Consider the following 14,176-nt stretch of genomic DNA (forward strand, 5'->3'; position numbering starts at 1 on the left):
TTCTTCAATATTCAGTGTTCATATTACTTTAATTTTAAGATTTATTAGTAGCTAAGTATACAACACGCTGCAAAAATAATGCAGGACATTTGAAAAGCAAAGTGAATCATATTTTTGTAATATCCAACGAGCCAGCTATTATCATTCTTTTTGCTTCTGTCGTATTTTTATTTTTACCATAGAACATAACTGGTGGAGTTGAAGTTGTCCTGGCGATATGTATCTTTCCATCGAAAAATTTCGTAGCTTGCATGTTCAAAATGTTGAAATATGTCCCTATTGCGTTTGACAATCCTTGGAGTCGTGTATCGGAAGTGTCGAAAAAGTAACTTTATTGCGAGTAGTTGAAGTGCTAGCAGGTGGATTGAATTGAGATCGTCTCGGTAACGGAATTTAAATACTGAATATTTAACGAAATGGATTGTAATACTCAACAAAAAATTAAATGCTTCCATCTGAAAGCAAACAGTCCACAAATATCATCTTGACAAAATGTTCAAAAATGTCAGAAGAAGGCTACGGAAGACATGGAGTGAATGAAAATGTTGATAGGAGCTTAAAGGAGGAGTGCCCCAAAAGTAATTATAGCCAGGGAGGTCGTCTCAAGTTCTTTAAAGGTATTTTAATTAATGAACATCACATAACCGTTTTGAACAGATTACAAGCAGATAATTTTTGATTTAGTATTGAGTTAAATATTACAAATAAAAAAATAATTTTGCTTTTAAAACGAAAATTTTCTATGGGACACAAGTTTGATTTAATAAATAATATGGGAATAAAATTTCAAAATTCATGATTATAAAGATATATCAGATAAAGTGAGTACCTACTAGTAACAGGAGGTGTAGATTCTTTGATTATATCAGAATTTGTTTGAAAATTCATTTAATCATTATTTCTCATTCGTGTGGTTAAATGTTACAATACTTTAGTATATGGTTGAAAAACTTTCTATTATTGATTGTTTTTACTGCTGACAGAGAACTGTACCATAATGATCAAGATTTAATTGATAAGACTCATCTTTTTTAGGTTTCTTAGTATTTTGTTAGTTCTTTTTTCTTGAATCTTGCTTAGGGCATTCAGTATGTTTTATGAAACTTGAAAAGTTTCATAAAATTTTACTGGTAATAATTTTTTTTGTGTCAGGTGTCTCAAATTTGACTCTCATCATCGGGATCTAAAAAACAGAAAATAGAGCGGAAAAAACGAAAACCGGATATTATTTTAAGTCTGTTAATCTCATTTTTGTATTTTTTTTTTGTTAATTTTGCTTACATAACAAGTTTCCGACCCTACCAAACTAAATAAGTTTTTATCCATTCGACGACTCTACTTTGAACAAAGGTCCGAGAGGTTGTTTTTTGCAATACTTGTTGAGATACATTTCTGATATCGTTTTTTTAATCAAGTTTTATCAGATCTTACATTTGTAATCACATAATGATCCAGTTGGCTTTACATGTGACCAATTGAAAATGTATTTCGGATTTTGAGAACTTTATACCCGATGGCGCACAGTGGATGGCCTGGATGCTGAAAAAGGGAAATAGTTGGAAAGAAACTAAAATTAAATGAAAATGAGGAAATTAATTCTGTATATTTGGGATAATTTCTTCAAAATGATAGGTTAGTTTCTGTTCTAAAATTCGAAAATCATAGAATATCAACTCAACGGTCGATGTTTCTAGAATTCCTTTACCAATTCTTATTTTTATCTTAACCTTAATCAAATAGGGAAAAAAATCTTTTCTATAAATATTTTATCAAATTAGTTTATTAATTTGATTTACAAATCTCCTCTCCTCTCCTGGGTTAGTTCGATTTATCAACAAATCGAACTTGCTGACGTTTCACCAATCATCCTGTTGGCTTCTTCAGAACTTAACTGGTTTAACAGATTTGTAAATAGTATTACAGTAGCCTGTGGAAGATTCTCTGAAAAACTAACAGATGGGTTATTCGGTATTGGCTGTTAAGTATGATATAATGATCGTTTTTTTTCAACAATTGCAAGATGGAAAATTTATCCTTGAACTGGAACGAGCTCGTGAAGGAGAAAGAGTGTCATGGGTGTCAGTACCAAGAAAGACCTTTTGGCCTCCACATGCAGCGGCATCTTCGATTCTTGCCTATCGTCAAGAGAGCAGTACATCTCTTAGTGGTGAGTAAAACAATACATTTTTTTACAAACTCTGGCTTCCGTAAGTTGAAATTATGCAATTTTACTAATGTTATTGCTATTTGGATATAATAATAAAAAGCGAGGCGTACTTTGTTGTTAATTGATCTTTTGCTGTTGATTTTACACAAATGGAATTACATTGGTATTAAAATGTACTTTTATTATATCATTTTAAATACTACGTTTTGTTTCTGGTATAAAATTAAAAGTTTGAAAGCGAATTGTTCTAGAAAATAGTCATTTTGGTTGTTTAATGTAAAAACTTTAGCAAATAATATATGAAACGCATTCATATTGTCAGTTTCAGATGATAACAGTTCAATACAGTCATCGCCATGGCAAAGGGACCACTCGTGGAAGCAAACGACTCCTGTAAAAAACAAATCGAAAGAGCTGGACTTTTTCTTTTGGCGTTCTAAGGTGGGACGAAAATTGTTCAAGGGACGGGCTATTAAAAGACGCAAACCCCATGTACCGCTCGATCCAATTGATGACAATAAAGTTTCAGTAAATAGGGAGAAAAGGAAAAAGTGTTCACTGCTTGTTATTGTTCAAAATTTGATCAATGAAAACTTTAGAACCATGTAAGTTTGTGTGCCCTGAAAACCCCTCTGATTTTGTACTTATGTATAACATTTTTAGTGCTACATGGCAGGACCTCGTAACTTGCATTTTAGTGATTTTCAGTGTATTATTTGAACAATTAGAGAACCAATAGGTTGATATTCTTCTGCTGATTTAAAGTGGTCCTCTAATTGTTCAAACTGAAAATCACTAAAATGTGAGTTACGAGGTCCTGCCGTGTAGCACTCGATTTGTTAAAAGTGCTATCATATTTGTATGTAATATGTTCATAGCACGCCTCCTCGCCCTGATGCTGTTGTTTCTCCTCGAAAGCGCTTTCTTCGTGAGGTGGAAAATGATAAAGTTCAACCAGATATAAAAAATTCAGTGGACAAATCGTATAATGGAGGGCATGGTTTTATAAGCACGGCTCAGAAAAGGAGTCGATGTAAGCCACAGAGAAGTAGTACTCCTTCACCTGCAAACACTCCACCTATGGGGGTGATTAAAAAAGAAAATTCAGTTTCTCCTCCACTACAGAACAAAAGTAATGGAATTGTGGATGGGACTGTTGTCAAGCCTACGAGGAATTGCAGTTATAGGTATTTTTTATGAACCTATGTCGCAGTATGAGTGAATGTAGGCATGATAGTACATATAGTTTTGCGTGAGAGTGTAAAAAATAAAAAAATAACCTTTAATTTTTATTGTAGATATTACTGTAAATTTATTTCTTAGTTTTTTAAACATTTTATTCTTTTATTACATTCAGCATTACATCTCTTCTGGCTGACGATCGTCATAGCAGCACAAAACATATACCAAGTCACTCACCTAGTCAGTACCTACCAACGCTTACCCATATTTCTTCTGCCTCGTCCATGGCTAGACGAAATTCACCTTCCACTGCTGAAGACCATTTGTATTCAGAAAGTGTGGACAGATTGCGTTCAATCGAACTTTCGGTAAGATATAATTAATTATAAATGATCCTTAAGTCTAATATAATTCAAAACTAAGACTAAGAATTATAAATAAAAAGATTAAAAAAGGAAGGCGTCATTGTTATAGAAACTAATCTGTAATTATTGGGTTGATAATTTTTTTTTGCTCACAGTAGAGTTTGACGTATATTTAAATTGTTAACTATACTTACAGCAAGTGGAGAAGCGGAATTGCCCGCCATATCTACCCCAACATCGCCCATGTCTTGGTGGACCTTATATGTATCCATTTCCACCCTATTATGCTCCAACTATATATAGTCGCAGTGGATATGTCATTCCGCCCCTTTATCATCATCACTCGTTGTCAACTCCTCACAACTATTTACCTCCTCATCACACCCACCATGCTCCTACAGAAGGCCCTCCCATGACTTTGGCGATTTATTGCAATAATGGTTCTTCAAGTACATGGAATAATGAACCTCCATCTGTAGCAAGTGATGTTGATTATAGAGACGATGTGTCAGGTGAGTGAGAAGGATGTAATTATTAAATCATTAACTGAACTATCATCTGTAGCTTGAAGCAAATTTCACAGCTGACAAAGTTACTCAAAAAGATTTTATTTCTTCCAAACTACAGAAGATAGCAACATGATTCTAACATTAATGGATAGAGAAAAGTATACAATTATGGTATGCATTCAATATGAGCACTGTGCGTTAGACGCCAAATGTAAAAACAGTGGCTCATTTCTTGCCACATACCAATCAGCTGGTCTTTGGTTATGGAATTCACTGCTTCATTAATTCGATATCGTAGATCTTCAACCTCAGAGATAAAAATCACAGGGAGTGAGATCTGGAAAACTGGAAGGCCACCGTCGATAAAGTTGATCTTCTGCTCCCCATCTCCCTATCCAACATCTTGGAACTTTTGAACTTTTAACTCAGTACTAATAAATTTTACACTTTTCTTTATCCATTAACGTTAGAATCATGTTTCCACATTTAGCAGTTTTCAAATAATAACTGTTTGAAATCTGCTCTTTATTTTTGAATAACCCTATATAGATTATTTTTGTGTATATGCAGATCAGTTATTAGCAAACAGCAACCCCAATTTTTTTATTTTTCTCCTAACTAATTTGTGTTTTACCTTTTTTAGATATGCCGTTAAACCTTTCGAAACACATGAAGTAAGTGCCTTTTATAGAGAAGTGTATATTTTTCTACAACACTTAGATGGGACATCTTAAAATCAAGAATGCAAATTCTGAGTGTGCCTCATGAACAATAAAATATGCAAAAATTAATGTGCTGTTAGATGAAATCTATAAACATCAGTGTGTAAATAGAAGGAGTGTAGATATTACCTATCATGTATAGATGACTGTTTTGAACAGATTTGTAAATGTATTCCTAGAATGAGCTGAAACTACTTTAACGTGTACAATTGTGAAAGCTTTTGAGGATTCAAAAAATGTATTAAACCAACTGTAAATACATTAGATTAGTGTAAATAATATATTTAACATATTTTTTATTTATTAAAGAAATTAGTAACTAAAGGCTTTAAATTTTTTTGCATTATCACAATATTAAATATATATTTAAATCCCTGTCAGTTCCTGCAAATCAGTGATTGGATTGTTTTGTGTGTTGTGTGTATCTCTAGTAGACCTATGCTCCATTGTATTAACGATGGACGAATGTTAAAACGGTCGCTCAATTCTTGCCACACACCAATCAGCTGGTCTTTGGTTATGGAATTCACTGCTTTTACATAACCCCAGAGATAAAAATCACAAGGAGTGAGATCTGGAGAACTGGAAGGCCAACAAAAGACTATTAAGATGTAACCAGTAAAAAAGTGTACATTTGTTGTACTAGCATAAAGCTAAAAAAGCAACAACAAAGTAACTCTCGCTCAAGAGGTAATAAATTTCATAAATCATTTTGCACTATTAACTCCCATAGTGGAATGGTATATTAGGCAAAAGGTGTGGTAAACCACATTTGAATCATGAGTTTAATTGGCACGAGCGGGGCAAGTTTACCAAATGTTGTTGCATACTATACTTTTTCTACGACCATCAGACAAACGTCAAAATTCAAACCGTGGGAAATATCTCCGAAAACATCCGATTGCTCCCAAAACCGTGCGGTAAAATCCTGGAAATGTTCGATCTGGCTCGGATCCGTGGGAAACGAAACTGACGTGGTCAAGTGACGCTTCCCGCACGCTAGATCGGTGTATAGTTAGGTATTTTTTTCTACTCCCGTCTGTAAAATGCCTAATTACCCACCGATCTAGCCTGCGGGAACCAAAACAACAACAAGATTCACTGACAGGACCACAAATTGACAAACGTCAAAACTCAAGCCGTGCGTAATATATCCGGAAACATCCGATTAATCCCAAACCCCTGGGTAATATCCCGGAAATGTCCGAAGTGACTTGCCACATGTAACTGACGGCGTAAAATTACAATTTTTGCACAATACATCGGTGTACAATTGGGTATTTTAGAAAAGGGAGTAAAAAATGTATTGTCATTTATGAAACTTGTTGCACAATATAGGCACTACTCAAAATTCAAGCCATGGATTATAAACTGCGAAAACATCCGACCATGGGCATTAACTCAGAAATATCTTGAGTATTTCGCAGCCGTAGGTAACGAAACTGATGTAAAATGATATTTTCCGCAATTACACACTTAACGAACTCTTTACCTATGGCTGCTAGTGGCTAGCAGGATATTACCCACGAGTTTGGGAATAATCGGATGTTTTCGGAGATGTTTGTTTTGTATTGCATTTGCATTATTCAACACGTTTGGTAAATGACATTTGAGTAATGAGTTTTATTTTTGCACTAGCGCAGCGAGTGCTTTATAAACGAGTTTATTCAACGTGTATCCAACATAATATACTAATGTCAGCTAGTCTATTAATCGCACGCAATTGTAAGATACTCAGAATTAGTTCCTTAATATGGTCAAAACGCCTGATAAGAGTTTCTTGATATTTCATAATTTGGAACGAAAACGCGATTTAGACAAAATTTTCGTGTAAAAAGTTTTGTATCTATCAGTAAAAATAGGCCCACCACTCCTCAGAGAGCATAATTAATAATAATATGCACGAGAAACAGTGTTACTTTTATAAATTACATTGTCGGGTGTTTACATTATATAAATCCTTGATATACAATTTAGAAAAATAAATATTAAATTTTATGATATGTTTGTTCGCTGTTCCAGCTGAAAATGAAGATATATATAAATTTTTTAAAAAGGCAAAAGGAATTGAACCATTTAAATAAATATTTCAACACGGAAATTTATTCCGCATCTAATTTTACATTCTACTTCGATGTAGATATTATTGAAGAGAACTATGTGTACCGAATAACGTACATATGTAACACTTGATGTTAGGCACTTGCGTTTATCGTTTTAATTATAAAAGTCATTGACGTCTAAATACTTATTGAGTCTTCAGCATCCGCCAACCCACCAGCCACTTTTCTCAAAAACCGTTTTAAGTACAAAGCACAAAAGTAGAGGGGTGGCATACCTCTCCATCAAGGTTTTTGCTGCAGGTACCGGCTTAGGCGGTATCCGACTCTGACTTTTCATACTCCATCCTCAGGTTAGATAAAGAACGCACGTAATTCCATCCGTCTTTTTTAAACGCTGTTACTTCTTCTCACGGGAACTTAACAATTTCTTCGCGGTATTCTGGTATTCGTGTCTGATGTGATGCCAGTTGTAAGTAGGTATGAACAAGTGTCGAACTTTCATGGAAAACGGAATGTGTGTTGTGTACTCATCTCATTTTCTGGTTAATTATTGCTCCCGCTAAGTTGCAGAGACCTGAAACCGATGTAATATGAACAAGTGTTGCTAGTGAGTAAGAAACCAGGTAAGAGTATGTCTCGCTTTCATAATTTTAAGAATATTATGCTGGCACAGGATAGTTTTATAATCGCTTTTTAATTATCTAAACAATAAATTGATATGAATATGTATATTATGTTCTGATTATTAACAAAATTTATTATTAATTAAGAGCTATTATCTTGTTTATACAACTCTAATATAAATATATAATTAAATTTTAATCAATATACGTTAGCGTTTGGAATAACGAACATTTAACAGGTAGTGTTAAAATACCACATTTCTTAAGGTAATAATTTATTAAGTGTAACTAGTGCAAAAAGCATATACAAAACGTTAGTTCATATAAATTATATTGTTAGTTATTACGGTTGTTTGTAATTTAAAAAAAATAAAATAAAAAAAAAAAATTTTGTTTTAATCTAACCATACACAAGTATCTGCAAATAATTTTTGCTAACATCTGTATGCTTCAAATTTGAGATCAATTCTTTCGAATAATGCAGTAGTGGGGTCACCTTATTATTAAAATCATATCGCGTGAATGGCTCCACAACAAATTTCTGAAAACTTATTCACGGATACTAAATTTTTAAAATTAAAAATGGTTAAAATAATAACAATTATTGTTAATCCCTTGGAGGAAGACAGAATTAATGGTGACTTATCATCTTTGTATAAATCTACATATTGACAGAATTGAGTCGGTGGGGAATTAAGTTTATTGACAATTAACTTTTCAAAATTTAAATGATATCTTTTCAATATATTAATAATATAAAAGGAAGGTTTATAGTTGACTTTACATACACTTTAATTTATATGTAATTATTATTTGGTATTAATGTTAAGAATAATTTTTGTTTGTTTAGAGTAGAGGTAACTAACAATATACCGGCTGATCTAATTTAAGTGTTCGTTATTGGTAACTTTGTTATGAGTAGAGATGCAAAGTCGGTAAATTAGCAAACTAGTAGCATTTTTTCAACTGATTACGATGGTGAAAACAGAAAGACAGTTGGATGTAGGATTAGGAAAAAATGAGGAAATTGTATTTTTTTCAAATAGAATGCTCTCTATATGTTTTACTCTATCGTTCTTAAATCACCAACAGAACAAAAAAAAGTCATATATGCAATATTAGCCTGAAATTGAAAATAACGGAATTATCAGCCCATTTCTGTTTTAGACTAGGCGGCTATGAATGGTTGCGAAATAAAACTTAATTTTACTTTTATTACTTTATTTGAGTGGAAGAAACAATATTAAATACTCCTTTTTTTAGCAAAAACTTTTTCATTATTTCTCAAGATTAGATAAAAGCGCAGAAAAAATTGTTCAAAGAAGACAGTGCAAAATAATGACAGCCCTGTCAAATAGAAAACTAGTTGTCGAAAAAATTAGTTGTTAATTATTAGTATTGTTATATCAATAGTTATGAAATATTTAAGTTAATTTCACTGTATCACTTATTCAAAAATGGTTTATTTGGCATGAAGTCAATCGTCTGTAAATCTATATCCACAGCGCGTTCTACTAGATGAACCATTTTTGTCTGCGTCTTTATCGAATTTTTGGAAATAGTGAATCCATGTTTGCAAATAGAAGGAGACGAAAAAATGTTTTTGTTCGTGTTCTTGTTCGTGTTATTGTGAAGCATTCGTGACAATTCCATTCAAGACATAGTCCAAGATTCTAATCTATCCTTTAATACTGTACATTTTTTTGTCATTGGTATATTAAACATAAATAATTTTCGGTTTATTTTGTGGACTGACGAATCAAAATTTTCAATTTCTGGACCCTATAATCTAAAAAATCATGATTATTGGTCAAGAGAAAATTTATTGCTAGTACACCCCCTAGATCCATAAGTTCGTTTCAGCCGTTTAGTGCCGTATAATTGGTTCTCGCATTGTTGGTTCATATTTTTTACGAAGGCACGCCGACCAGTGACCGGTACATTGCAATTATTACTGAAATTCTGTAGTAGTAGGCAGAAACTCCTTTTTCAACAAGTTAGCGCACCAGCTCCATATCAATATCAATTTTTGGCAATCATTTTCAATAGTTTTGACCTCCTAGGTCGTTATATATATTTGATTTCTATTTGACGAAATTTATATGACAAGATACCAATGCGTTGACGCTTTAAAGGCTGCAATAAGAAAAAAATTAAACCAGATAGAACAATACTAAAGGCAATTCGCTCAATAGAAAAACGTGCTCAAAAATGTATTCAAGTAGGAGGTGCTGTTTTAGAACACCTTAAAATAACTTTGATAGGTAATGATAAATTAATTACTTTTTTTGTTTTTTTTTTCTATTTTTTGTTTCCAAGTTTCTTGCGCGCAAATAAAACAATTAAAGGAAATGAAGTTTTATTTCGCAACCACTAGTCTAAGAGAAAAATGTGCTGATAATATTGCGTGTAACCTTTTTTGTTCTGTTGGTAATTTTCGAACGTCAGAGTGAAAAATATACAGGGTGTTCCATTTAAAAAGAGTACGTTTTCCCCATTTTTTTTCCTAAACTACATTCAATTGTTTTTCTGTTTTCGCTATCGTAATCAATGGCAAAAATGCTACTAGTTTGCTAATTTTACCGACTTTTTATATCTACTTATAACAAAGTTACCAATGATGAATGCTTAATTTAGACCAGTCTGTATATTGATTTACTACTTACAAATCTTCTTCTCAAGAATTGTAAATGATATTACAGTAGCCTGTGGAAGTTTCTTTGAAAAATATATTGATTTAATCTATAAGTAAATACATTATTATGTTAATTATAATTAGTAAGCAGAGACTGAGTAAGCATATTTATTTTTAATCACATATTTTATAAATACTATACAATTTGAGATCGTCTTTCGTTTGTATTTTCAGACATTCGCTCATATTAAGATGTAGATTAAAAATCCCAGCAGTTTACCCGAAATGGCATCGCCGTCACCGGAGCTTTCAAAGGATGATCGTCATTATCAGTCCAGCAAAACTAGTGATGATCTTGTCAGCAGTACATATACACGCGCCTGTTGTCGCGAGGTAATTTCTTTCTTTAAACAGTTTCAATTAAGCTCTGAAGAAGCCAATAAGATGATTCGCCAAACGTTAGCAAGTTCAACTCAACAACAACCAGTACAGTACAGTAGCCTGTGGAAGTTTCTTTGAAAAAAAATCAAATAATTTAAACTCTTATTGTTATATTACTTTTTAAACAATTTAAATAGCTGTATGTTTTCTGCCGGCGGTCGTAAAATAATTATTTTTTAATATAATAATAATAAATTTGACCCAGCAACAAACTCAAGCTTTTTTGAATGGCAAGTTTTATTCTCAGAGTGAAAATGAAACCGATGATATCAACGAACATACTTCTCAGCTAAGAAAGTTGGACAAAGATGGGATTGAAGTGTCGCCAATACCACCCGCCCTGCCTCCTCGACCGAGGACTAGGAGCGATAACGTTTTGGATACTAGATATAGACCCCCTCGTGAGTACTATTCATACACAATCAATCGAAATAAAAATTTTCTGGATACTCGGTCAGATAAAACTTTTTTATAGGTACGTTATACTGCATATAAAGGAAGTTAGTTTAAAAAATAATTTACTTCATGTAGAATATTATTTAAAAGACAGACAACGGACAAAGATTACATTATGGTTTGTTAAATTACAAAGTAAAATTAAAGTAAACTCAGACCAACATGGAGCTCTTAATGTAGTGCGACCTGGTGTTCGGCCGACATCTGCCTTTTATATATTTGTTTTTTAATAGTATATTATGCAAGTGTGGTAAACGGCATTTAATTGACTTAAAGTTCATCAAATGCGTTAGTTCGTTAGTTATGGAACATTTGTGCACAACAACACGAATACATTCATTGATATGACCGTCAAAATTGGCAAACTACAATAGTATATTATGCAACAAGTGCCGTAAACGGCATTTGACTCACGAGTTTATTTGACACGAGCGGAGCGTATTTTAATAAACGAGTGAGTTAAAAAGTTTACCGAACGTGTTGCATACTATACTTTTTCTACGACCGTTAGTTTTTGCGTACATTTTCGCAAAACAAGAATACATTCACTGACATGACTGTCAGAATTGACAAACATCAAAATTCAAAGCGTGGGAAATATCTCCGAAAATATCCGATTGCTTCCAAATCCGTGCGGTTAAAATCCCGGAAATGCCCGAAGTGGCTCGGATTCGTGGGAAACGGAACTGACGTGGTAAAGTGATGCTTTTCGCACGCTAGATCGGTGCATAATTAGGTATTTTACAGACGGGAGTAGAAAAAATTCTAAATATATCTTTGAAGATAAAAAAGTTTTATTTGACTGAATACCCAGGAAAATTTTATTTACTGTTTACACACAATGTACAGAGTAGGTCAAATTGGACACTCTATCTTAAAAACCTAATGATGTTTCGAGATTATATTTGAAAAAATCTCAGTAACTTTTTTGCTATGTAAAATTTGTGTTTTTATGAAATCATTTCCGATGTAATTTTTTACGCAGAATTTATTATTTTATTATTAAGAATGCCATTTTCAAAACTAATAGTAATAGTAACAGTTTGCTACAAAAATTATTGAAAAGATCTTAATATATTGCTCAAGTCATATTCGAAATACTCAGTTTTTACCACTTTGGACAAGTAAGCTTCAGATGGCTTCATAATACAGAAAAACAAATCTACTAGTACTAAAATTGCGATTTTCGCTCTTAATAGCGTTGAGTATTAATTTGGCCTTTGCAATTTGTACCACGAGCAATATTCCTTATTATCCACCTCTCAGTTGCCTTCTAATGAATCTAAAATATGCAAATTGATTCTTATGTTATTTTTGTCTAAAAAGTTACAATTAAATGAAACGATAGACATATATTTTTTAATTGTGCTATGGTCTTGTTTCAAGCTTTTAAAAGTACATAATTACCATTTAATTTGTGTTTTATATAGGTTCGTGACCTAATACCATTAATTATAGACAAAACTGGTTAATAGTTCCGAAACAAATATCTTTTATAAACCAGCGATTTTTCTGATATACAAAATTATCCCAAATTAATCCAAAATATCAGTTATTAAGCGTGTAAATATGTTTTATATCCCGACATTTTTATGCAAATGTCTATATGGAACTTTCATTACTAACTTATTTTAGAAAAGAAGTGACACACGCTGCTTAATCCGCTATGACCGGGAAGTTAATCTGAGCAAATCAGTTGTAACAACTATGAAGAGAAGGAAAAAAAATAATAGTTGGAAATTTTGGTACTACACTGTTAATAGGAACCCAAATACAGATCCAAAGAATTCCTCCCGGTCCTTTTGGTTCATAAAACCCATCCTAAAGGTAAACCGTAACTTCGACGAGAAAATGTAAGGCTTTTTATGTTCAACACTGAATCTGCTTAAAACTGATATATAGTGTCTTAGCGTACCTCCCACCCTATGTTCATAAATACGTTACGAAATAAACACAGTTTTCAAGAGGTCTTTCTGGTAGTACATCTCGTCCAACGAGAATTTTTTCGTTTTCCTTATGAAGTTTTTGTCGTTAAGCACGGAAAGGGAAATTGTTGTCGCAAACCATGACGCCAAATTTTGTGGGAGTAATTAGGTTGGACCCACGTGCATCACGCATAGTATTGTTCACTGCAGATCTAGATGTGGCTATATTGTACTGGAAAAAAAATGTGGAAAGCGATGCAGTTGTGTGAAATTTGGTATGCGCTGTAGAACAATGCGCCAGCTAATTTTTTTCTATGTATATTTTCTAAGATGTGGAAGTTTATGTAGAATATAAAAAGTTACATAACATTTTCTCGTTTAAATTACGATTACGAGCAGAAATCTATAATTGGGTTCATTCTGGGAGCTCAGTACCAATATTTCAAAAGTTAACTTTTTTCATCGAAAACGTCTTAATTTGTACACTAAGTAGTTTTGGTTAGTTATTACTTTGCTAAAATTATATTTTTTAGTTAGTTAATTCTTCTAAACTCTAATAATATGCGAAAAGTGCAATTTCTTTAATAAAATTCAGTTGCAACAAATTTAAAACCCCTTGATTTCTTGATTATATGCTACTGAATAATCATCAAAATTACATTTTTCATAAGCAAGATCAAGATCTGACATATTGAGTGTTGTCAGTAACATGTTCCTACACGTCATACCTTAAAATATTACGTTTTTCACGCCACCGATTTTTTTAGTTCAAAAAGTTTTTCTTGTTTTTATTTTAAATTTTCACTAATATTTGCCTACAGAAATATTGGGCTATCGAACTGATGAGTATGGCATATAATTTCCCATAAATTTAGTTAAATTAATTTCTCAAATACAAAGCCTTGCTCTAAAATGTTTTTTCAAGTATCTCTCTGAACACCGGAAAGGTCCACAGTGTGTCCCACAAAACTTAAATATGTTTTTCTTTTGAAGGGAACTTTGATATCATATATATTGCTTTTCCAGCTCACTTTTAAAAACAAACACAACAAACATCGTACATTATATTATATACTATGTGATTTAGT

General features: G+C 32.6%; 2 protein-coding genes and 1 long non-coding RNA gene across 7 annotated transcripts in view; 2 read left to right on the forward strand and 1 right to left on the reverse strand.

The window, feature by feature from the left end:
* Positions 1-5,273, forward strand: LOC132705295 (uncharacterized). Of its 2 annotated transcripts, none has more exons than XM_060675910.1 (7): positions 1-617; positions 2,021-2,167; positions 2,496-2,772; positions 3,046-3,354; positions 3,525-3,717; positions 3,911-4,226; positions 4,867-5,273. In XM_060675910.1, the coding sequence occupies exons 1-7, from the start codon at positions 446-448 to the stop codon at positions 4,899-4,901; spliced, it is 1,449 nt and encodes a 482-aa protein (XP_060531893.1). In that variant the 5' UTR covers positions 1-445; the 3' UTR covers positions 4,902-5,273. The 2 variants fall into 2 exon arrangements, with proteins under 2 accessions (XP_060531893.1, XP_060531817.1); XM_060675834.1 differs by having other exon boundaries at positions 2-617; positions 2,490-2,772; positions 4,867-5,272.
* Positions 4,057-14,176, reverse strand: part of LOC132705406 (uncharacterized) — a 12,711-nt gene continuing 2,591 nt past the window's right edge. For 2 of the 3 annotated variants that reach the window (XR_009619433.1, XR_009619426.1), the window contains 3 exons: positions 10,547-13,320; positions 7,284-7,582; positions 4,057-4,187 (listed from right to left, as the gene is read on the reverse strand). This is a non-coding gene — a long non-coding RNA (uncharacterized LOC132705406). Of the gene's footprint in view, positions 4,188-7,283; positions 7,583-10,546; positions 14,058-14,176 lie in introns of those variants that run through there. The other variant, XR_009619439.1, reaches the window with a different exon arrangement.
* Positions 7,497-14,176, forward strand: part of LOC132705112 (uncharacterized) — a 25,057-nt gene continuing 18,377 nt past the window's right edge. Inside the window, exons 1-3 of one of the 2 annotated variants that reach the window (XM_060675574.1) lie at positions 7,497-7,631; positions 10,501-10,659; positions 10,955-11,108. In XM_060675574.1, the coding sequence (XP_060531557.1) occupies positions 10,552-10,659; positions 10,955-11,108 (262 nt within the window). In that variant the 5' untranslated portion in view covers positions 7,497-7,631; positions 10,501-10,551. Of the gene's footprint in view, positions 7,632-8,324; positions 10,660-10,954; positions 11,109-14,176 lie in introns of those variants that run through there. The other variant, XM_060675649.1, reaches the window with a different exon arrangement.

The sequence above is a fragment of the Cylas formicarius genome, unplaced genomic scaffold (genome assembly GCF_029955315.1).
Source record: "Cylas formicarius isolate icCylForm1 unplaced genomic scaffold, icCylForm1.1 PGA_scaffold_10__41_contigs__length_53128322, whole genome shotgun sequence".
NCBI classification, from domain to species: domain Eukaryota; kingdom Metazoa; phylum Arthropoda; class Insecta; order Coleoptera; family Brentidae; genus Cylas; species Cylas formicarius.